Source organism: Suillus discolor (genome assembly GCF_016758755.1).
Source record: "Suillus discolor strain FC423 chromosome Unknown F5147scaffold_9, whole genome shotgun sequence".
Lineage (NCBI taxonomy): Eukaryota > Fungi > Basidiomycota > Agaricomycetes > Boletales > Suillaceae > Suillus > Suillus discolor.
In genome coordinates this window covers 481,240-506,488 of record NW_024541256.1, presented here as the reverse complement: position 1 = coordinate 506,488, position 25,249 = coordinate 481,240, and the positions used below count along the sequence as shown (strand labels likewise).

Below are 25,249 nucleotides of genomic sequence, written 5' to 3'. Positions count from 1 at the left end.
GCGCGAATCTGTTGGTCATCGAGAGTACTCTTGTTGGATGAACTTTGCGATCGTTTGCAATTGGATATTTGACGTCCCCTCGTAGATTGCACCCTGTAATGAATACCAGCTGAATAATATAATCCATTCAGTCAGAGCGCCACTCACGATCTTCGAGTCTCTCCAGAATTTCTCAATCCCCGTCTCCCTTGTGAACCCGACACCTCCACACCACTCGATAGCTGACCCACTCACATTTTGAGCCACCTGACTAGCCCAGTACTTGGCCATTGCCGCCTCCTTCGTAAAGCTTCGACCTTCCTCCTTCCGTCGTGCTGCATTATATGTAAGCAGACGTGCAGTTTCGAGCTCAACTGCAGCCTTTGCAATTTGGAACTGCATGCCCTGGAAGGTTCCAATTGGCTGACCAAACTGAGTCCGTTGGTAGGTATAAGGAACGGCTTTGTCAAATGCGCCTTGAGCGAGGCCCAACATTTGGGCAGCGATACCGATGCGACCTGCAGAAGTGAGCTTTCATAGCGTTGACAATGAATATTGCCCACCCTCGTTCAGAATTTGGATAGCAAGCTGTGATAGGAAAACTTAGCAATTTCTTCACCTGAATCAAACTACTGACCTTGTAGCCCTTGCCCTCACCGCCTATGATGTTCTCCGCTGGTACTCGGAGATCGTCAAAATTAAGTGTGCATGTCGATGACGCTCTAATGCCAAGTTTCTCTTCCTTCTTGGCTATTTGCACGCCCATCTCTTTCGTTGCAATAAAGCAAGTAATACCCTTGTAGCCCTTGCTTGGATCGACCTAGGGGCTCTTTCAGCCAATAACGTAAAAGCGAGAACAAGTAGAATTCACATTGGCAAAGATGAGGAAGATTTCAGCCTCATGCGAATTGGTGATCCACATTTTGGACCCGTTAATCACCCAATGGTCTCCGTCCTTCTTTGCCCTTGTCTGCAACGCGAAAGCATCTGAACCTGACGCAGGCTCGGACAAGCAGAATGAACCAAGCTATGTGCACACATGAGCGCACATGCAGGAAAGTTCGTGTTCAACTCACCTTTGACTCCGACAGCAAAGGCAACCACTTGTCTTGCTGCTCCTTCGTGCCGTACGTGCGCAGAATAGTGTTCACCAGGGTGTTATGCACGTCACACATGACAGATACGGAGGGGTCTATCTTTGCAAGCTCCTCGATTGCAATAATTGCGGATACAAAGGAGGCCTCTGCACCTCCGTGCTCGACGCTTGTCTCTATGCCCATGAGCTGCAGAGTGGTGTTAGCATGGTTTAGAAAGAGACGTGTTTGGATGCCGACCCCTTGCTCAAAGAGACCCTGAATGATAGTTGGGTCCATAGATTCTTTCTCGTCCATTTCGCGGACCTTGGGGCCAACTACGTCTACCGCGAAGCGCTTCACTAAACATATGTGATCGGTGTCGTGAACGCAAGTAGATACAAAGATCAACATACCTGAATCACGAAACATGTTCTCCTCCTCCGTGAATGTGTCCAGCGAGTTGAGTCGGAGTCCTTCTGTCCGTATTGCAGACACAAAGAATGTTCTGGGTAAGGGATTGCAGCAACTTGTACGACCCCTGCAACTTGAAGACCACGCACCTAGCTGGCTCGACCAGTCTCATTGGACGATGCTTGGTAGCTCGGAGTGCTCGTGATGCGACGCGGAACATGTTGGTGAAAGCGAATAACAAAGCTAGAAAGTAAGCGTGCGCACAATACGGCCGCATGACATCAATTTAAATACTGGTCCAAGTTTGGTCCAAGTAATCACATGGTATCGCTTGGTCGGATCTTCTCTCTTATCATAGCTTAATGCCATAGCGTTGAGACACATGTGTACTTTGTCATAGAGTATGTTAGTGGAGGTGACCTCATGCTGCACATCCAACGCAAAAATTCTCACTTCATCAAGCCAAGTTTTACATGTTGGAGGTTCTTCTTGCTTTGGAGTACTTCCACACAAATGGCATCATCTACCGTGATCTAAAGCTTGATTATGGTGTGCAAGAAGGATATGTAGTATGGCTCAACCACAAGCACGTTCTGTGGTACTCCTGAGTTTATGGCTTCAAAAGTACCTGTTACATCTCCTTGCTGTGAGGACCAAACTGATGTTGATGCAGATTCTCCTGGAACAACAATATGGCTGCACCATAGATTGGTGGGCATTTGGTGGTTTGGACAATCATCTTTCCGTGGTGATGACATTTTTGGTGCCATCTTGGAGGATGCATCAATGAACCTCTATATCATCGCCATGCTGAGAGATGCTGTGTCTATCTTGCAAAAGGTTGAATGTTCCTGCACTCTACTTGTTGTACTTGCTGATGGTGATTTTGCAGTTGTTGACTCGGGATCCCACCCAATGTTTGGGATCTGGGAAAGCTGATGCTGAGGAGATCAAGAGACATCCCTTCTTCAAGGATCTGAGCTTTGACGATGTCTTGAACAAATGCATCCCACCGCCATACTTCCCCACTATAGTAAGTCTGATGTTTCAAGGAAAGGGAACAATGTTGATTTCATTTGTTTCTTCTCAATAAATTGGCTGAAGTTTACCGCTTCATGACCCAAAATAACACTCTTGGCAAAATTTGATGTGCAATGTCTTTGGAAAGATCATGCAGTAGACTGCTGAGGTGTCCTTTTTATCAGAGGCTACTCTAAGACAAAGAGCTTTTGTGAGTCACCAAGCTATCATACTTCATACAAGGATCTTATACTATTATTATAGGGAAGAAATTTAGAAAACCCATTCTCTTGAAAATCAATGTCATCATTGAGTAGTACAGTGACACTGGACGGACTCATGCATAATTCTAGGATCAAGTTGATCAAGACAGACATATGGTGTTGAATATTCTTACAAGACATCAGCGCCTATGGATGACTGATTCTGAATTGGGTTAATAGTACTCGCATACTGTGTGTTTATGAGTGACTCTGTGATGACAGAGATTTGATGACATTGAGTATGTCAAGTATGTTCAAACAGTCTTTACTATATGTTATAGCAGTCCGTTTGGGAAAGGCTTTGGAAAGCTTAAAAAAGCTCAAACAAATTGAAGGAAGAATGAAAATAATTCCAAATACTTCGAGAGGTATGCTACCACTTCTTATCTGCTGCAAGGGCAGCCCATTACAATTTTGTCATTAAGTGTAATGTTATTCTAGATTTTTCGACCAGTCCTAAAGGGCACTTCCCACAGAAAGGTGTTGCATAATCTTTTAATTGAAAACATATATAACGAAAAAGGAGAACATTAAAAAGGTATAAGAGGAGTGTGCTGTCATCCCCTGTTGATCTTTGTGGCCACAGGTCATAAGTTTGCTATGAAGTCCTACATGATTCTACATTTGTTGACTAGTGCCAAAGGTACTTCCCATGAGAAGGCCTTGGATGAGGCTGTAATGCAAATGACAAGTCACACAATATGATAATGCTCAAAATATTTAGCACAAATAAGCTAATGCCCCTTGTCAGCTGCAATGGAGAAACATCATAATGTTGTCGTACACTGTTCATGTTACTCTTGATTCATGGGCTATGTATCTACAATTCAAATTTCTCATGGTTTACTTGGTCATATTTAGCAGAAGCAGAATTGCATCATTCTACAATTTGCACAGCTACAAAATCAAGAACTCATTAATTCACTGATGAAGGTCACTTGTCAGGTCTAAGAGGTGTGAAGCTTTTCAACAATTAACTTTGCTCATTCACTGACAATTTGGGAGACTACTGAAGACAAGCTCATCTACAGTCGCCATGAGCCCATTGGTGTTGCTGTAAGCACATTCATTTTAGCTCCCAGATATTCCTCTTATACTTGTGTAGTAGGGTCAATTCATCCTATGGAATTTCCCATGTGCATATAGCATCAGCTGCTTGAAGTGTCATGGACTCACTCTTTACTTTGTAGTGCTCATAATGGTGGTCTTGCTCTTGCATGTGACAGCACAGTAGTTTTAAAAGAGAGAGACCCATGAGCTAGCCTTTGAGGCCAATGTTAGATGAACAGATTCAAGGTTGTTCCATCTTCATATGTACGACATCAGTAAAACACCCATTTCCTTTTCTGACCTTATATTCCTTAATGTACCTTTGAATTTTGTTGTGACAAGTCTAGACCAGCTTATTTCTTGCTTTTTGTACTTTTTTTTTACTACTGGATGACTTCCTGCAGCATCTAGAATTCCAGATACCTTATGTGCCGAGGAGCCTTTCATTCAATTTTTCTAGGTGATTACAGTGCATTTTCATATGATGTAGTGAGGATAAGAAAGAATTTAGCCATCCTTATAATGCTTTCATATGTCTAAGTCTCCTGGATCTCTCTCTTATGCTAATTAGTGATTGCTTCAGGTGTATGCTGCATTCTGCATCATGTGCAATGTGCTATGCGCTTTGCAGTATAAGGTATACATCTACATTCAATATATGCATCACTGATCTCTCTCTAACTTCCTACAAAGCCACAAAATTTTTGGCATGTAGCCAGCTGGTTGTGTTCAGAGTGTTCATAGCATGATTGTTCAGCTCTGACAAATATAAGGATGCTGATAGTTGCAATGAGCCTCCTCTATAATTCATCATCTTTGTCTGCATCATCTTCATCAGCCAGAGTGAGGATTTCATCAGTGATGTTGTATTCTATGTTTAAAGTTTAGGAAGTAGAATTAGATCATTATATACTTATAAGTCTGGTAGTGCTAGATATCAGGGGAAACAACTTATGACATACTAGCAGTTTGGAAGTTTTCTATTATGCAAGATTTTTTTCAAAATGTTGGTGATAAAGTTAGCATTTTTACTGTACATTTTGACACAATAAAAATAAAAAATTTGGATGAGTGCTAAAATCCTGCACAAAATTCTATATTTCATGCACCTTTTTGAGTGAGGTAAATTATGAAATTTTTAGCACAGAAAAATGCTTCTCAAAATATTATGTGATGTTGGTCATTTTCCAATCACAGGCACAATCAAATTTTAGCAAGATAAAATGGGAAAGTAAAATATGGACTTTGAGCACAGGAAAAATAATGTGGGCACTCATTAGACATTCATCAGGCAATCATTTGTATTGGGCATTTAGGCATTCACATTTGTCAGGCTCATGGAAACTATTGTATGTAGATTTGTGAATAACTAGAATATAGTATCACTAGCAGGAAGTTACATGACATAGTTACTTGTCTATGTGAGGTTAAGTAAGGGATGTCAATGCATCCAGGCCAGTTATTGAGCTATAGTCACCATCACCCTCATCAGTGTCCGCATTGTCTAGCCTATGCCTCTTGTCAGACAAGCTGACTTCTACCCTAAGCCTAATAGTGACTGAGACTTGGTGAACAAGACTAGCTTATACTTCTTCTTGTGTTCAAGTTTTTGCAGCATGGCAGCATCTTTGACAGGCCAACTGGATAAATCAAGGTGCTTGTTGAAAATGTCTATCACAGTGTCATGTAAGTCCAGGACTTTCATACCTATCTCCTTCTTGTAGACAGGGGAGTCAGTTATGATCTCATGTGCAGCTATTAGCAACTCTTGTATGACAGGAACTTCTCACATTATGTTCTCATATATGAGCTGGAATTTATCAAATATCATTTGCTGATGATCAGTGATCTGCATATACTGATGCAAGAAGAACTCAGCAAGTACATGTACAAGACCATCAAGTGGTTTGCCATACCCTGATTCATCTTGGATATGATGCTATCAACTATGACCATTTGAATTCGACAATAATTTCTGCCATAGAAACATCACAATTGTATAATAAAGGTTTATGTCCATCAGGATATATGCAGATGTCTGGCTTTATATTGAATACTGTTGAATTTATTTTCGAGCAGTTTTGTATGTCTGGGTGACTGTGAGTGTTGACAAATGACAATTGAGGCATGAAAGGTTTGATAGCATTAATCTAGGGTTAGGCTGTCAATAATCTCACTATCATATATGAGGTATATATTCACAAAGGGTGTACAGGCATGCTCCTCATTTTTAATAGAGAGCATATCACTGAATGCTTCAACAGCAAAAGTAAGGAACAAGGAATCATAATTTGGAATTTGAGAAGTAGGGATGAATTCCTAGAGAAAGTCCTCAACTGGCATTAGGCCAACAAAATAGTTTCATGCTGGTATCATGTAAGAGTCATAAAGAGTAGCATGGTAGAGCTATCCTGTTTGATAGAAGTATTGATGACATCATTAGGAACTAGATAGGGGCCTTCTGCAATGGGAAGCACTGCTGTTTCTGCAGTAGTGGTGCATTCAGCAGGCACTGCAAGGTCAGTATAGCACTCAGATCAGCGCTGGGCACGTATCCTGCCAATTCACTTCAATAAGCTCACATTGCATTCCTTGACACTCTCTTGACCTTCCAAAAGCTCTACATGTCCTTCTGAGTCGTCCAAAGAGCATCTGTCCTCTTCCAAGGTCTGTTCTCACTTGTGATCCACTATACCATGTCCTGTCTGTGTCCATTTAACCTTGCTGGTGCGTTTTTACTTCATTTGTCTATTATTGAATATTTCATAGTAACAGATATGACATTGGCCCGTTTGAAGCCTCATTTATTCAAATAGTACATATAGCAGGACACCTCATGCAATATTACATACATATCTGTGTAGTGACTTGCCTCAAGTCTTATTACATTTTGGATAGCTTATCTCGCTACTGATTTCGCCTATGCAGATTCTGGACTTTCATGCTGTAGGATATAATCTGGCTTGCTAGCTACCTCACACTTTACTTCACTTCCTTTGCTACAAGTCATAGTTAGTAGAGTCACTTTCAGATAGTTGTACTTCACGCAATCAATCTTTTTGTTCATTTAGAATGATTGTTTGGCTTAACCACTGTCATTCCAAAGAAGAGAGAAAAAGGGGAAAAAGAAAACAATAACTATAGTTGGAGCCTGTTATAGTGAATGAGACTTAGTCTGGATTTTTCTGGATCCAGAACTGAATGGAACACCACAAGTATCAGACCACTAATACTTTCTGTGTTTTAAATGAAGCTTGATAGCATCTGATTCAGTCCTATTAATTCATTGTGAGATATAACATGTGAAAAAAGAGTAAGGGACATACTGAAGACAAAGACACGACAACAATATACTGTGGAAAAAAATTCCATCATGCAAAATGTGACACTACCAACTCAGGCTTGATAGTTTTGAGATGGTTAGCAAGCATTGAGGAATATAAACGAACTGGGAAGTAAGGATAGTGATGGATAGGGTCAGGATGAGAGTACAGAGGGAGGTAACACCATACAGTAAAGTCCACTACTCACTCCATCTCAAAAATATACTTGATGATACCTAGTATTGGATGTACATTCCTGATACCACCAGGATAATAGAGGATGAGACTATTGCCCATATGTGTGAAGTCATGGGTGTAGATAGATCCCTTGTGAAGTGTGTGGGCATGCAAGACTGCCTGCCAAACCTGGATGAGTCAGTAGAGGTCAGCTGGGATAACTTGTGGTATAGGAGGGTAATCTTTAGAAACAGAAATAGGATTAGCATTGACTAAGGGAGATATGAATCTGTTGAATAGAGACTTCACCTCTCTAAACATGGGAGGACAAGAAGGTCAGGTGAGTCAATATTTGAGTTTTGCAGTCTTGATGTATGAGTAGAGGAGAGTTTATTCTTGCTGACCTGCATAAGCCAGCATAAGGAGTTCATTATTAACAGAAGTAAGAATTGTACCCTCAAGGTCGGGAACTGCCTTAGTAATCGGACTCTAAATTGATTTAATAACTCTGACATCTTTTTCTTGGAATTCTTAAGGTTTGTTGAGGTTAACATCAGGCTTGTGATGTGTGGAATCAGATATGAGGCCTAAAAATTCATGAAAATGAGTGTGTGCAACCCACTAGCTGAGCAGCCTTTCTTGCTGCCAGGAGGTCACATACTAGACAGGCTATAACACTATGTGTAACCTGACCACAAGTGTTGAGTAGTGTGCAGCAATATTGTATCCTGTGCTCCCAACTTTTAACCATATCATCAACTACAGGATCAAGGAAGAAATTCAATTCATCTTCTAAAGGTTCTGAGGGTCCAGAAATGATACCAGCTAAGTATATGTTCTTGTGTTTGTACTGGATATTGAGGAGGAGGTTCAAACATGCGCATGAGATGATGCCAGTAAATGTTGACATATTTTGCTGACGATTACCTTCAATGTTGAGCATAAAAATATATCAGCCTTCATTACCTCTGTTGATAAATAGGTACTGGCTGGACAGATCCTTGAAAGTGCAGAAGAAACTCACATCCCAAACATCCTTGATGACATGAGGTGTAATCCCGATGGATACTAGTAAATCATCACAAGGCTTATCTATTAAGGCCTCTAGGTCAGGATGACATAGCAATCCAGCAAGGTAGTCATAAAAGTGATGATAAATGAATGTTTTTATTGGCACAAACTGCCTATTAGTAGAGCAATGCAATAACAGTTCATTACAAAGATCACCTTCTGGTATGGGTTTGTTGAGACAATTCATAGGATATCACAGGTGATTTGAGTTGAGATCAGCTGTCGGTTTGTAAGTACAATTGCATGCTGGACAGACTGCATAAGTAGTGGTCTGGCCATTGAGTTTGAAGTGTGAAAGCGCAGTTTTCATAGATTGTGGGATCTGAGCAAGAATGTTTTGATGACGAGACTCAGAATGAGGATTCTGTGCCTCCATCACTAGACTCAAAATCAAGGAGAGAACTCCCATAAAAAACACCCCATGTCTGTGCCCAATGCCAAAAATGACAACAGAGACTGCCCCCAGAAAGAGGGATAGTTGAGCAACCTTGTCACAATAGTCAATTTGCAAATCATAATGACGTGCTTCATAGAATATTAGTTAGAGGAACATATGGAGGAATGAACAGCACTCACAAGATCCAAACTTGAATGGTTGAGATGATACAGGAAATTCATCTTCCTTGTTGATGAGGAGCCTATGCATTTCATCATATGAAGCTTCTAGCTGATGTAGGTGAGGAATAAGAAGTGGTGGAAAGTGGGTGGTGTGATATACTCAGATGTTCCTCTATGCATAAGCTAATGTTGGCCCAAGACTTAGAGTCCAACAATATGGAAGAAAATGGTGGTTAATTGTTAAGAGAGAAGAGAATACATGAAAACTATCTAAGTACTGCTAAGCACTGTCAAGCGCTGACATGAACTGGGAAGTGAAGTAAGTATATGATGATATGTAAAATGTAAGGGTCTATGATATGAGAATCGAAATGTGGGCACAAGCACTGGAGATACTGTCAGAATGCATGAGAATTAGATAAAAATACATACTAATGAACTGAATAGACATGGAATAGATGGACGGAGAACAAGTGATGGAATCGAGGATGCATGCACTGATGTGTGTCTGAAGCACCAAGTGCGCAGATATGAGATATGGGTTGCACTGTGCTTGGAAGGTGATTAGAGCATCGGAGGATCAGACCTCTACAAGGCCACAGAGATGTCAGTCTCTACAATGATGAAGCATGTACATTTATTGTGAGCTGCCAACATTGCTTCTTCACCATGTGAAGCTTCTTCCTCTCAACATTTGGCTCACCCAACACATTTATCCACAACATCAACACCAGTGGACGACCTTGCTGCTGAACTATTTACAATCACTCTAAGCGACAATGAGGCTGATCTAGATAGTCATAGCAAACTTTGGATTTATTAATCAGAAGTTCAACAGAACAAGGGAAAAGGCTACTCTCTGGATGCTACAACCAATCTGGTATCTGGACTTACTCTGCAGGATATGCAGTAAGCATCATATTAGATATTACATTACTTCAAGCTTTCTAATTTGGTTGTTTCTTAGACACATTGCCTATGCTCTCCAGACTGCTGAAATGTGGCACCAGTTGAGGGCTCAAGTAACTTTGAACATTGTTGAGTCGCAGATGGCTAGAGCTCGCACTTGAATTTTCTCCACAACTTCTCGTGATGGGCTACATCTCATACAAGATGAGCTAGCTGAGATAACTATGACCCTTAGAAAAGTCAAGAACAAGGTCTTCTCTGTCGTTTTTTGCAGAAGTCAGTGTAGGGACTGATTCCTGGCTAGGCTTATAGAGACTGTATTACTTAGTGTTATGTTTGCACCTTAGCTTACATAATAAAGTTACCTTTTCACTAGTTACCAGTATGAGTCTAAGTCTTTAGTGGTTTTCATGATATTTCCTCTCCTTTGAGCCTTAAGTCTGGTCCAGAAATCCTTTAGGGTCAAATAGCAGCTAGGTTCTGCAAGACCCAACACATTGTTCTGAATCACCCTCAGAATTGTTGTACTCACATTTTAACAGGGTGTTCTTTGCCACCAGGATTACTAGGCACTCCATTACCTCCAATCTTGTAGCATTGGGTACATTTACAAAGGAATATTTGGCTAGGCATCTAACAAACTTCAGAACAGGACAACTGGCTCCATTCAAGATTCTGACCTTATGAGATTTATGAGAACAACAACAGGAAAAGTAGTTAGCACTGATCATTAAGTCAGTGGAGGCACTTACAGAGGGGCTGAATCTGAAATTTGAATTGTAGTGCACTGCTCACACTAACTTTCATTTTTAAAATACTGTGCTGGGTGCATTAGCGAGCACCAAATCTCGAATAGAATACTCTAATGGAACACTCAATGTAAACAAGAACTCCATCATGATATGTAAGTACATAGTAGTCATAGTAGTGCAAAAGTGAATGAGCTTGCAACTAGGTACTATCTGGAACATAAGGGAAAGAAAAGAATAAGTAATGAAAGAACATGCCTGATATAGTGAATAACTACATAATCAAGCTCTGCCAGAATCTGGCACCCAGTACCCACTGGGAATTTTTGGCGGACATTGCTGGCCAGTGTAGTGTTGGTCAATTGCAAATATGTCAGTTAATTGCAAAGTAGATTATAGACAGTGCATGGATGCAATTCACATGTGAATGGACTATGGAATACATAGGTATACATCTTTGTAAGTATCATACACTGCACAAATACAGCCTTCAGGTATTTGATTCTGAGGGGATGGACAAATTAGATGGATGCATAACAAACCATGAATTAGAGGGAAACTTCAGGACACAGTTTCACAGACAATTGTAAGCCTGCGGCTTACTACATGTGACGAAGCTACCTCTTGATTGGGCACCACCGTTTGTTATTTGGTATTTGCACCACATAGTATATAGACCTCATCGCCCCTTTACCTGTACCTTAGCTCTTACCACCATTACCAAATTCCATACGCTCATCCACATTATCCATTGCCTGACCGTTCATTAGTGTTGACTGTCTACTGTGACAGTCTTCCACTTTTTTTTAACGTTCAGCTGATTGTTATCTTTTATTGTTGCTGTTCCTGTCATTACATAAAAAGAACCGCATCGTCGGGCCTTGACCTTGTTTGGTCAGCCTGCCATTACCTAACTTACAAACTAGCTCCTCACCGTGTCCGTATACCCATACTATTGTCACCTCTGATGACAAGGAGTTGTGCTAGACTCAGAACAACAACAACAACTTCGGTGAACAATCCATCAGAACTACTGTCACCTGTGACCTTTCCAGAGTCATCCTCACCTAGGTCTAACCCATCTTCCGAGAACAGCTGAGTAGTTTTCCCGCACGTGTCTACCACCGCACATACATTCACTGATTCCGACTCAAGCGACTCCAGCTTGGACTCGCCTGTCAAAACTATCATGTCTTCGTCTTCCAAGACTGCCCATGTAGAGCAGTCATCAGCAAGCAAACCCCCTTTCTTGACCCTGGGCAAGGTAATGCCAGAGGCTCTACAGTTCTGGGAAATGAGGTGCGCCCAGTTCTCCATGCACAAGGGCATCCCAGAGGCAGATATGGTCAAGAAGATTGCCTGGGGTATGCAAGATCCATGGATCCAGGACTGGTACCTCACAAACCAAGAGGAGATTGATGCAATAACGTTCAAAGAGTACATGACTGAGGTCTGCAACATTTGGTTGCCACTAGGCTGGGCAGATATTGTGAGACACAAGATGTTAGCCTCTATGCAGGGACAACACCCCTTCAATGAGTGGGCCATCAACGTCCAAAGCCAGAACACCCTCCTGCATGGGACCACATCTCATCTTCCTGATGTCAACATCCTCTACCACCTCAAATCACATATGAATGCTGAGCTAGCCACAGACTACCACACAGAGAGCGTTGAAGAGGAGGACCTGTGTAAATGGATTGAAAGAGTACACATCCTCAATGAAAAATGCTTGCGCTACCTAGCTAGGCAAAAGGAGGCCATTGAGATTGTGTTATGTATGGAACGTGTGCACTCAAATGCTGACAAGAAACTGAGTACAAATACTCATTTCAGTTCAAATAACAACACCACAACAAAGGGCTCTTCAAGTACGTTGAAACCTTTCACTCGTTTGCCTAGCCTAACCAACTCTGAATGGCAACTATTGCACGACAACGACAGATGTTTCAAGTGCTGTGAGCCATTCATGGGACATACTTCATCTAACTGTACCAAAGGTTTTCCAGATGGCGTATTGTACAAGACCCTGACATCCTCTTCAGTCACTGCTAAGAAGATGAAAAAGGGTAAAGACGTCGTCACCACTGTAGAAGTTGAAGAGACTTGCTACACAGTCGCAGTCGTGATGCTGTCTGCTGTGCTGGGAAATGGCACTGATTCGGGCGAAGAGTGCATGGCTCTACTACAAACCCCCCATCTTCGTTGGGACTGTCTCATAGATGGACCCGGTGTCTCTTCTCCTATTAATGTGTCTGTGCTTATTGATTATGGCTCTTCTCTAGTTCTGATTGGTGAAGAACTCGCCGACAAACTGGGACTACATCGTCAACAACTTGCAAAGCCTCTACCTATTTCTCTCACACTGTCCAAAGACAAGGACTCATTTCTTCTTTTGCAATATGTTAAGCTCTCTTGTACTTCCCTGGACCAAGTTTATACGTCATGAACTGTACGCACAATAATTGTGCCGAACCTGTGTACACCTCTGTTACTCGGTGGACCTTTTCTGCAGCATAATTGAATCGTCATTGATCATGAATTACGTACGTGCATCACTAAAGAAACTAACTATGATCTCCTACAGCTGCAAAGCACTCTAAGGTCAGAACCAATGTCTTGTACATCAGCATGGGGACCAGAACTCTTCTGGTTGAAGAGAGACATAGTGAATGAGCTGAAGACGGTCCTACCTGAATGGAGGATGATTGTCAACAGTAAATGTGAACAAGTCAAGAACGTCGATGTCGTCACTGCCATACAAGCATGCATTGCTGGACTGGCGTACGAAGAGGACCTAAAGAAACTCAATGCCAAGTATAAACAGATGTTCAAGGACCAGTTCCCTGCAGATATTCCACACAATGATACCATGCCAAGTGATGTCCTATTTCGCGTGAGTTTGAAGGATGCTATCAAGGTAGTACAACTCTGGTCATACAACTGTCCAAAGAAGTATCGCACAGCCTGGAAGACCTTGTTGGACTCTCATGTGGACAGCAGGCGACTACGACACTCTGAAAGTGAGTGGTCCTCACTGTCATTCATAATACCGAAGCCAGATCCCACGGTGTTACCTCGTTGGATAAACAATTTTCGAAGATTGAACCTGAACACAGTCGCAGACAACCATCCACTGCCACGCATTGACAAGATCCTGAAGGACTGCGATAATGGGAAGTTCTTCAGAAAAATTGACATCACTAATGCATTCTTCCAGACGCGAGTACATCCAGACGATATGAAATACCTCACTATTCATACTCCCTGGAGTAAGTACGAATGGACGGTTATGCCCATGAGGGTGCATAAAGCGCCGGCAGTCCACCAATGCTGCATGACTGTGGCACTGTGACACTTGATTGGCAAGATCTGCCATGTGTATCTGGACAATATCATTATCTGGTCACAAACTGTCGAAGAACATGAGGTGAATGTGTCTCAGGTTCTCGAGGCTCTATGCAATGTTGTTCAACACAGAGATTGACTTCCTTGGTCACCATATATCAGCTCATGGGATCAAAGTGGACGGTTCAAAAATCGCGCGAATCTTGGACTGGCTGCAGCCTCAGAAGGCAAAACAGATTGTGTAGCCTGCCTCCTATGAAAGAGGGCGAGACTTTCAACATCATGTGATAAGTAGTGAACTTGAAAGAAAATTCCTTGTTCATTAACCATGCTATCAGGGCTAGAATGAAATAAGTGGGAATGCTGTGACGATTCTGTTGAAGAACTTACTCTCTTTTGGTTTCTCTCTTCCAGCATTGATGCTATCCAGCATGTCATTGATATTGACACTCCAGGGGTCAGATGCAGCAGGCTGTGAGGGGAGGCTAGATGAAGGATTGCCGGCCGTGACAACATCCTCAGAGTTGTCGGTCCAGGTGGTCCACACAGATGATGACATATCTACAGTGGAAGCTGACAAGGGGACCTTTTCAGGGGGAGGGGTGATGCTTCAAGGTTGTAAAGCCAAGTATGACTTTCTCCACATTTCACAGAAACATATCATCTCAGTTCCTTTGAGCATGACACCGTTCAGCCTCATCCCATACCTAAATACACATGAAATTAATTTGTGCAAATATGTACATATCGCTTACCTATTGGCAATATCCTTGAGTTGAATAGTAGTGCGTTGCTGCCTATGGACGGCAATAATACAAGTTTCAGATGTGAAACTGTACAGTGTGGCTTGGTAGCCCTTACAGTCACCACCGATAATGAAAACTTCTTGCCTGATGTCTTTTTTGAAGGAATCTAAGCTGGCATTCTGTACTTTGATTACAAATCTGATGGGAACATTGATCTGTTAGAAGTCACAGTTAGACATGATAAGCTGAGGAGAATCATTACTGACTAGTGAGTGATCAATCTCAGAGAGTAGGGTCAAGCGAGCGTTTAGAAAGTCAACACTTTGAACGACCCCTTTTGTCAGATACTCTGGCCCATGGGCAACTCTCATGACGTCTCCAGGCTTGACATCATAACCACTGTCTTGCATAAACTGCAGTGTTTGGAGGTTGGAGATCTGCTAAACAACTACAACAGGAACTGGAATATTCAACAATCGGTCCTGGAACCACAGATAATTGCCTCTCTTGGAGAGCCAGCACATGATGCCAGATTTCTCCATGTGCTCCTCAACAAGCACATTTATGGAATCCCCAATTTGAATGACATCAATATCAGGGGAAGGCCTAAAAAGTTGCTGAGGTGGCAGCTGTGCTTGCAGGGTGTGACTAAGAGGGCAATGATCCAGGTAGTACTTGGAAACTTCTAACTGTGCATTATGTCAGACAGCATTTTTGTTCAGAATAAAAGACATTTACCTCTTCCTTCAAGGGGTGCTGACAAAGACAAAATATAACATCTACCATCTGGATGATGTACCCTTCCACACCTAAGTATGAACCTACTATCACTCGAATTGTGTCACTGACCTAAAAAATGTGCTTTATGTCCTCTAATCAGATGTTAACTTCCTTTCAGAAACCACTTAAGGTCAACTCCAAGATAGCAGAAGCAGCAGGATGGTCTGTTGAGACAACCTGACCAGTCTCTGAACTAAGGTCTCCTCTAACAATCATAGCCCAATCATCTATGTGCAAGAACTGCATAGAGAACATAACCACAGTTGTCTTGAGGAAGGATTGGCCCCACTCAGATTGTAGGTAGAGTCGAATGTTGTCAGCATGAGGGCAGATGACAAGTTCTAGGAAATCACGGTGAACAACTTTGAGTAGGAGGCCCATATAATATTTTTCACCCTTATATTTGCATCCTATGACTTCCTCACTGTGATTGATATCAGAGACCGCGTCCCCATTTGGAAGCCAAGATCGGTCGAGTAGTGACTGAGATCCCTGAGGCATGGGATATAGGAACTCCTGTGGGGAACTAAGACTGCAACCAAATCATTTGGTAAGTTTGAATCGAAGACTTGCGCTATGTTGCCCTTGTACTTTTCATGCTTGAATCTTATCTACACTGGGTTGGGAAGTTATCTGCAGGACTGCTCAACTGCTTCATGTTCCTCATCTGATATAAGGACATATTGTTTCATGGTGAGGTATATCAAGAAAGGAAGGGCATCAGTGATGGTTTTAGAGCTGTCAGCCACCACATAAAGCTGACCTGCCAGCCAAGCTAACACTGTGATGCGAAAGTTTTTCTTCTGAAGGTGTTGAGCAATATAGTCTGTGACATTTCCTGTGATTGATGAGTGATGAATGATAAATCACATCATTAGAAAGACTTATGGTGGACATGAAGGAGATACATCCTTCCATCTTGCAATAGAGGTGAAGCCGAAGTGATTAAGCCAGATATTGGGGAGAGAGGCTGGTGATCTTGCAATGAGTTACACTGTGTATCTTCAATTCTATTGGTGAGATCATCAATAACTGTGGTGAACTTAGTGGCCAATGAGGATCCATCTTGTGTTATGACTGAGGTTGTTCTTCTTCACTAAGACTGAATAGTCTTCTGGTAGTGAAGTGAGGTTCTTCCTATGAATATAGGTTTTAGAGTATCTGGCTAAGGACAGTGATGCTAACTGTCTTAGAATAGTGGTTCCAAGACTACTAAGGTAGATCCCTTAGTAGAGCGGATGTTCCAGGTAAAACCCAGTAGATTAAAGTGAGGAATACAAGCAGTAACTACTGTGCTTAAATAGTCCATATGGTGCGCACAGACCAGGCCAAAAAAGGTAGGCATACAAGATGTGTGAAGATAGAAGCTAGGAGTGTTCATGCGGTGCATGTAGATGGTTACTAACGTGATAAGAGATCTTGGCGATAAGAAAAGTGATATACTAGAAGGTGATCGGTCTCTGTACAGTAGACACAGCAAGGGACCATTGTCTGGTGATAGGAGAGAAAATAGGAGTGTACCTTGACCATAACATCCTGGGCTTCCTTCCATTCATCTTCAGCATATCGGCCTCCCAGGTATGATAGAAAGACTTCCTCCATTTGAGGATATGTCATTTTGGTGGTGAGGAACTCCTCTAAAATTCTCCATGCATGTTCATCTGTCAGGGGTGCTGTCTGACTCCCTGTGATACGGGCGGGTGAATAACAATATTAACAACATTGTATCATTACTTACCTTCATTGGTTCTCATGCACTTCATGGAAGGCGCGTCATCATCTGATGCAGTGCATTTGGACATCATTTTGTAGTTCTACATAATGAGTTTCAGCAGCATTACACAATGAACTTGACATGTTACATACTGTATTCAATAGGTATATGTCTACAAAAAGTCTACACTAAGCTTATTATGCAAAGTTTGGAAATCTGCTATGTTGTATTGAGGTGATGGTAACGGAAAGAAAACCATCAAGACATGAGATCAGTATTTGTAGTAAACCACTAATTGTGGACTAGCTTACCATTATAGGTGTGACTGTGAATATTTTCAAAATTGTGGATTTGTAACAATGATTAATCTATTGTGTGAGGTGTTGTGGACCCATAGCGGTTTTTGTTCTTCAGAGTGAAGTTCTTCCCGCTCACTAACATGTAACTTATTTACAGAAGTGCATTGGGTGCATGTGAATATAAAGAATAAGTGATAGCAGTTATCACCTGCTACAGTATCTATGTATTCACACTCATAGTATGTGCTGTATGTATGTTGTACGTATGTAGAGGGCATCATGGTAGTCCAAAAAGGATTTAATTCTGGCTAGAATGGTTATGATATAGAGAATGACTATCACAATTGAAACCCAGCTATTATGTAAACATATGTGGGTGGGGCACATCGGGAATTCTCTGGTGGAGTTTAATTATGTAATTGTTCACTATATAATGGCTGCCTTGTTACAACTTGACCTTTTTCTGAACTTTTGTGACTCAGGCAGCGTTCATTAGCTCAGTCTACTGTACAGAACATCTATTGTATTGTACAGTGTATTGTATGGTATATTGACTTGAGTTTTTTGAATTTGTATTTGTGCCATGACATCAGTATGTCTGAAAAGCAATACTGAAAAGCAATACAACGAAAGTATCTAATTATATATATAGCCTTATGCATGCTCAGAAGTCAGGAGCCGGTGCTTGCCCGCACATTGCAGATATCACGATGAAGATGATATTTTGCACCTGCATGCATAACTCAAATTTCCTGTATTGAATATGTTTATTACCACAGCAACTCCATACTAAATACCGAAAAGAATCACAGCCTGTGACTCACCATGCTCCATTCCATGTTCGATGATGTTCCAGTCTTTTCTCGCCTGGTGTGTACCTTATTTTCATTTGGGATTCCTATCATCTCCCCTCAGTGCTCAATATACTACTCCACCCAGGCATGAATATCATCATTTGTTGGCTCACATAGTTGAGCCAAGTTTTGCCAGATGTTCCCTAGCGACTTGAATGAGATTGATGTGTTCATTGCAACATACTGCTTATTAGGGTAAGTCAGCACATCGCAGCTCAATACAAAATATGACATATGACAGGCTAACATATGTAAGCAGAGCCATTGCAATAGCTAATTGTACGATTCTGCACACAAAGTTTTTGAGAGCTTTCCCTAGTGGACATGCTATTTTAAGATTATCCCATTGGCAGCTCCAGATAGAGATGACTGGCTCTGCATTGTTTTGAGATGTTGCCCCAACAATTATACTGTGGTAAGCCCCGTCATAAGTCTTGTAGTCTGTCAGATGCCCACTCTAACTTATTGGTAAAAATATTATCACACTATAACAGTCTGCACTCTTGCCTTGTCGGCATGTTTCCACACTTGCTTGAGGGTGCCTTCATTCTTATCAAAAATGCTTGTGTCGCTGCCACCGACCACCACATCAGTCTTTTCGCCAAATACTACTTGTTTTGGGAATGTTTTGACTGGGTTGGTACTGTAGCTTTGGATGCACACAGCATTGTCCAGTCGATGAGGAACAGTAAGGAATGCCAACATTTTCCAATGAAATCACTCACATTAGGGGTCCAGCATTGTTTGTAGCAATAATAACTCCATCTGTGCCCCAAAGTGCATGTCTACAAGGTATGTTAGAATCACTGTGATAATCGCTGCATTGACTTACACCTCTCCATCACACATCCTGAAGACTAATAAATTTCGATTTGCAGTGCGATTGAAGTTTATCGTGTGCAAGATTGTACTATTCATCTCAATGCTGAAGACTGGAATCAATGGTCCTTGTTAAGAACGTGCTCAAGGGTTCAGATCCGAAGGGCTCGGCTTCAGTTCGTACGCTGTGCCCATTACCCGAGTACGTGCCCTTAACTTCCAAAAGCTATAGGACGATGTCCGATGCACGGGAAATCCAGCAGACATTCGGAAATGAGATAGAAGACTAATCCAGACAAAGTCCAAACTAGAAAGAAACAGTGAAAGACTACCAAAGGTAGAGGCGGAGATGTTTAAGTCAATAGGAATCAATCCTAAGACTATCGGAAGACAACGAGAGGAGAAACTCAAGTTGGACAGAGGCAGAAATGAGCAGAATCTAATCTAATATTCGAACTGAGGATGTACAGAGGTTTTACAGGGTTTATATACTATGGAAACATAATGGAAGGTCAGTCAGCACGGTGCAAGGCTATGTACGAAGCATGTGGAAAGCTTATCAATAGTATAACAGAACATAATAAAATGCAGTCGGAAATGAAACAAGGTCCGGATGAACCAGTACAGTCGGATATGTAAATAACTGGTAGACTGGTAGCAGGAACTAACCAAAACGGGATGTACAAAAGGAGAAGGAAACAGAAGTAAGAAGCGGGTCAGATCCGGACATCCGGATATGAGTGTGTGATCAGTCCGGGTCTGAAACGCGGGATATGACAGTCCTTTGAAATCGAATGACCAAACTTAAACATGTCTGTCCCTGTTACAGTTCATAGGCTTACCTTCACCTCTTCACCACTTCACATCTTCACTTTGTCACCTTTCACCTTTTCACTTATTCACAGAACTTCACAGAACATTCTACCTAATTCCCACACCACTTCATCGTATGACTTCTCTACGATTATTCCCATTGGACGATTACTATTCAGGCTCCTATTCTATATTGGAGCTCCACTTCAACTTACATATATATAGTCAGTAGTTACCATGTATGTTTCTCTAACTTGACCTTAGCAATCTACCCTTGTAAACCTACCCTTGTAGTAAAGGAGATTCATTGTTAATCATAACAGTCCCATGTTCCAGTAGCAATACGAGTGTCATCTCCAGCGTGATCATAGGTAATGCACATGATCTCTTTACCTGTACTGATTCTTCTTGACACTTTGGTGTCAAAGTCCTCTATACCTTCACCTTGCTGTTGCCAAATTTTGATGAATCCTAGTCCTGTGCCATAGCACAATGTCTTGTATGTTGCCTCCTGGTGGGTGATCCAGCATGCACATGTCATGGGATCGACTGGATTTTGAAGACTCATGTTTTGATGCGGAGACAGGAGTTGAAGTCACCATTTGAGGTTCCAAATTCTCATACCATCTGAGCCTACTCCCTAGTAAGTCTATGTATCAGACTGTCACATATATAACAACTTACCACAGCTTGCCAACAGACTGCCATTGCTTGAGATAGTCAAGCAATTGATTGCATTCTTGTGCCCAATCAGGTGCCCTTTAAGGCAATATTCCTTGTCATCTTTGGCAGGTATAAAAACATTGGTGGTCATGATGCAGTATGATTGTATTCCATCATGGACAGGAATATAGTTGAGAAGATCCTGATTGGCGTTTTGCAAAGTTCATTTTGTATATGGATGTGGTTATTAAACCCATGGATTCTGTGTCGACCGAGGGCCAGTAGTAGTATTACCAGACACGAATGTTTGATGTTGAACAAGTCACTGGGGCAGTTACCCCACATGTAGTATATTATAATGTAAAATAACATCTGCTTCGAATTATGGAGCAAAGAGTTGTACTGGGTGCTAGTGAACGTCAAAGTGTTTTGGATAGAAGTGCAGTGAAAGGTGGCCATGAGAAATTAGTGTCCTTGAAGTCAACCGTGGTAATTTTGGGACTTTGAAGACTTACAAGACTTTAGATAATCAAAGTACATCCTCAAAGTGGGGAATTTGAAGACTTCAGTGATATCTGAGAATTTTGATATAATGATAGTACTCAAAATTTGACCGTGTCCTGAAAGTCTAGTAAATTTACAAAGTCTGGGTATGTGCTAAAAGTCATAATAGTCCTAAGTATGTATTAATGATGGAAAAACATAATGATACAACAGGCAACTAGTGAAGGAAAGGTCAGAAGATACCTAAAAGGTGTTAAATTGGGGAAGGCTGTATGTGAAATGCAGTAGGCTCTTTTTGTTTTGTATCCAGAGACTCGGAAGGGCCAACAATTATTTGGGGAGGATGGTAGGATCCATAAAGTTGTTCATGGATGCTTGGACTTATGTGATGCTGCATATTTCATTGTTGTCATCATAGATGGACAGTGCATGATGGAGTGTGTGAACAAGTGATTCCTTGATAGAAAAAATCATTTGCATAGCTGTGGTACATTGATTCGTAATGTTAATACTGTGGGTTGAGAATGTGGCTGTGACTGGCTGAGAAAGTGGTGGTGGTTCAATGCCTTTGAGGATGTGTGGTTTGAGGATGGGTGATGAAGAATGTATGGATGAGATAGAACTCTCAGAGTTGAACAAGTGGATGATGAGTGCCGTTTCATGCCAATCCAGGTCATTGATGACATTGGTTAAGTTCAGTGACTGCTCGTCTGGAGCTTCATCTTCAACAGCTCCATCCTCACACATATCATTAAGCCACTCCATCTCTACCCACACATCAAAGTGTTCGACTTCTATGAACTGGGCACTAGAATGCACTAGCAACCTGTCAGGGTGAGAAGTAGAGAACTCAGACTTGGAGGGGTCATAATGGCTTTTTGGAGGTATATGTCACATATCGAGAGAATTTTGTGTTCATGCTTCTTTAAAAGTGAGTTCTTGAAAGAATGCAGGGACAACCTTGAGAATCAGGGTCACTATCCAGACATTGAGGCGAGGGAGTCGTCCATAGTGTTAATATACATAGAAGTAACAATGTTTGATTTGACCATCAAACAATTTGAGGTGATTCGTCATGCGTGGGATGTGTTCAGGCTCAACTTCTCAGATGTTGTGCTGCTTTAGCAACTCCTGCTGGTGACCAGGCAACCCAGAATTTACGTGGATGCAGATAAGTTTAAAAATATGTTAAGAATGAAAGGCCACCTTGAGACTTTTTCTTGGAGAGTGTGTCTGGAAGTTCACTGAGCTTTTGGAAGTATTCAAGATGTTTATTGTAGTGTGAAATAGTGTCCTCGAACTTTGTGATGTCTTTGAGCAGAATGAATAAAAACTTTGCAATGATGTGTTGAACTTCTTGGCATGCAGGGCCCTTGGGAATAACATGAATTTGTTGATTGACTGCGTTTTTCCAAGTGTGGGCTGTATGAAGGTGACATAAGAGAAGAAGAGCATTGGGAAAGACTATGGATAGTGCATTTCACTGGCAAGTGTCATTGTCGGTGACTATAACCTTGATATCAAAATCTTGACCAGTCTTGTTTCAACCCATAGCTTATTTCCAGTGACCAAGAAGATCCTGCAGAAGTAGTCCATCATAATCTGTATGAGCAGCTGTGGTAGACTTTTTGGCAGTGAAGTGAAAGAAGACTACTGGAATGCCTTTTTTAGCATTGTCAACAACCATGCCAATGAATAGAAGCGAGTGAGCACTGTTAATGCCAAGGGTTCCATCGAGAAGAAGTAGTTTCTTATGACCATATCACCAGGCCATTTTCTGCTGTTCTGGAGTAGAGATAATGATTATGAAGCAATCTGAAGGGTCTTCTCCATGAGGCTTGTAGTATAGGCAGGATCAGGTGGGTTGGAATTATATGACCAGAGCCACTTTCGACATTCTCCTCAGCTGCTGAACATTGTAGTATACAAAGTTCAGCAAAGTGCATACGATAAAGAGACATTGTTTTGTGATCATGAAGATTAAACCAATAGTGGGTATTGTCAGGGGCATTACCAAATGTCTCTTTGGCAAATTCAAATTCATTGCAGTGTTGTTGGAGTTGAGTTGCTGGGACCTGCAGTTTCACTAAACTAAGAGCATATGTTCGAATTTCAGGGTATAAGCCAATTTGGGGATTATGGTCCATCACAATGAGTGATTGGCAAGCTTCGGTGTGGTTGAACCAGTAATCTCGTCAATGCATAGCATTTTCTTGCCTAGCAGAGTGCATATAGTCAGTCACTGTCACCCTTGAAACTGAAATGATGCTTACTATTCTTGTTCATTTCATCGTGGGTTGACATGACTAGATGACTTACATATACATTTTAATGAGGGAGCACCCACTATGTGAAAGGTATCAAAGCCATATCATTGGTACAGGGTGCTGTAACAAGGTTGATAGTATATACATCATAGTACAGGGTGCGGTATGAGGTTGATAGGACATACATCAGTATAGGGTTGATAGTATAGTACAAGATCATGAATAATACAGTACAAGAAAAGGAATCAGGTGTCATATGAGCTAACTGGAATGATTTCACCTGCATGAAACCATAATTCCAATTCTCTGGAACTTTATATGGTCCAGTGGTTGCTCTCCTGCATGTAGTGTTTTAAGGTCCAGTCCAGTCCGGTTTTTTGACCCTATTTGGAGGCAACTGGACTAGGACCGATATTTTCGGTCTTTTGCAGTCATGCAACTGGTTTTAGACCGGTCTGCAACCAGTCCAGACCCAGAGAACACATCAATACAAACATTTTGAGCCTCTTATCTTGTCAAACGGGTAAGGTTTAAGCAAGTTATGAGCATTACAGACAGGCTTATATGACTTTTACAAGCAATTATTGAAATGCTCATAACTTTCCCAAATCTTGACCGTTTTTTATGATCCAACCAGTGATAAATGCACCTAAATTAGCACAATCATACAGTAATATATAGGGTAGGGTCAGGGTTACAAAAGACCGGTTGCAACCAGTGTAAACCAGGTTTCATCAGTTTTTCATTTTTGGGCCGATGGGAGGCAACTGAGACTGCAGTCCAGTCCAGTTGCCAGTCTTTTTGCAGTCCGGCAACTGGACTTTAAAACACTACCTGCATGGTCATATACAGGGAACAGAGGTGATCAATGACCTTTTGATTACAATCCAACTTATGCATGGTCGTCATATCCCACTGCAATGCAAGTGGGTCAGGACTGGTGTAGGACTTGTAGTCCTTGTAGCCTTGTAGAGGCTATTTTTGCAGTGTCCCTCAGGTCCTACCGAAGCGCGCGCTATCACTACCATGGTGCGCATCCTTCCTATTGTCGGCTGATGGCTGCGGCTCACGCGCGCGCTTCAGTTTGCATCCGCTTTTCGTCAGTTCTGTCGCATGTCCTTCCTCCGTCCTATCCATGTCCTCCGCTGGTCCATTGGTGCATATTTTATCTCATTTGCATTAGACTGATTATATTTCCAAAGGTGATATCACGTATGTCTCGTTACTTGCGTTATAGACCCTTAATACGTATTACTGTTATCTTCTCGGTTCCGAACAGCGCTACGCGCGCTATCATATATACCTTAGACTTAGGATTTTTGATGTATCTTCTTTTCCCGCTATTGAAATTATCATCCGTTTGCATGCATCACTCAGACTCTAAGTCAGAAACCTTCGGCCGACTACGTCACACGCTGTATTAACGGTCGCGCTATCGTCCACACATCGCTCATCGCATCTATAGTCAGAGCTCTCTTCCCTCACTATCGTCGTGTTGCATCTCCTTCGCATACCCGCTAGTCGCGCATTCATATAAACTGTCAGCTTTTCTCCGCGTCTCCGTGCTCCGTCAAACTTTCGGCCGTTCGGTCGCACATTGTATCGCACCTTCGGCGGCTCGCTCGCGCTCGCATCGCTTCAAGCGCAATGTTGTGCGCTCTTCCATTTTCAGTTACTCTTACCAGTTCAAAGTTTTCCCTCCATATTTTTACTTAGAGGAATCGTTCTCAGTAGCAATCCCCTTGGGCTGAATCTATACTCGCATCCAGAGGTCTATTTGAGTTTTACCCCACTTCACCCTTTCTCCCCCTTTCTCCCCTTCTCATCTAGCTATCATTCCTCACACACAACTGGAG

General features: G+C 41.8%; 6 protein-coding genes across 6 annotated transcripts; 2 read left to right on the top strand and 4 right to left on the bottom strand.

Annotated features, from left to right (window-relative positions):
* Positions 1-15: 15 nt before the first annotated feature.
* F5147DRAFT_770010 (acyl-CoA oxidase) lies at positions 16-1,686 on the bottom strand (the record flags this gene model as incomplete). Its single annotated transcript, XM_041441104.1, has 9 exons — positions 16-93; positions 148-497; positions 543-567; positions 617-799; positions 851-1,006; positions 1,056-1,262; positions 1,314-1,414; positions 1,469-1,560; positions 1,616-1,686. The coding sequence occupies 9 exons, from the start codon at positions 1,684-1,686 to the stop codon at positions 16-18; spliced, it is 1,263 nt and encodes a 420-aa protein (XP_041296640.1).
* A 392-nt stretch (positions 1,687-2,078) lies between these two features.
* On the top strand, positions 2,079-2,585 carry F5147DRAFT_770009 (uncharacterized protein; the record flags this gene model as incomplete). The annotated part of the gene is made up of 3 exons (XM_041441103.1): positions 2,079-2,306; positions 2,359-2,499; positions 2,571-2,585. 3 exons carry the CDS (start codon positions 2,079-2,081, stop codon positions 2,583-2,585), a joined length of 384 nt encoding a protein of 127 aa, XP_041296639.1.
* Positions 2,586-11,775: 9,190 nt separating this feature from the next.
* Positions 11,776-13,035, top strand: F5147DRAFT_570230 (uncharacterized protein; the record flags this gene model as incomplete). The annotated part of the gene is made up of 1 exon (XM_041430983.1): positions 11,776-13,035. The coding sequence occupies one exon, from the start codon at positions 11,776-11,778 to the stop codon at positions 13,033-13,035; it is 1,260 nt and encodes a 419-aa protein (XP_041296638.1).
* Positions 13,036-14,119: 1,084 nt separating this feature from the next.
* On the bottom strand, positions 14,120-15,961 carry F5147DRAFT_649851 (uncharacterized protein; the record flags this gene model as incomplete). Its single annotated transcript, XM_041433388.1, has 10 exons — positions 14,120-14,274; positions 14,325-14,542; positions 14,570-14,641; positions 14,690-14,731; positions 14,774-14,895; positions 14,947-15,093; positions 15,133-15,369; positions 15,419-15,436; positions 15,506-15,529; positions 15,638-15,961. The coding sequence occupies 10 exons, from the start codon at positions 15,959-15,961 to the stop codon at positions 14,120-14,122; spliced, it is 1,359 nt and encodes a 452-aa protein (XP_041296637.1).
* A 2,438-nt stretch (positions 15,962-18,399) lies between these two features.
* On the bottom strand, positions 18,400-19,413 carry F5147DRAFT_649850 (uncharacterized protein; the record flags this gene model as incomplete). The annotated part of the gene is made up of 5 exons (XM_041433387.1): positions 18,400-18,510; positions 18,623-18,784; positions 18,814-18,976; positions 19,053-19,112; positions 19,331-19,413. The coding sequence occupies 5 exons, from the start codon at positions 19,411-19,413 to the stop codon at positions 18,400-18,402; spliced, it is 579 nt and encodes a 192-aa protein (XP_041296636.1).
* Positions 19,414-22,681: 3,268 nt separating this feature from the next.
* On the bottom strand, positions 22,682-22,888 carry F5147DRAFT_570229 (uncharacterized protein; the record flags this gene model as incomplete). Its single annotated transcript, XM_041430981.1, has 1 exon — positions 22,682-22,888. A coding segment is annotated over one exon (207 nt), but the record flags the coding sequence as incomplete, so codon positions are not given.
* Between the last annotated feature and the right edge of the window lie 2,361 nt (positions 22,889-25,249).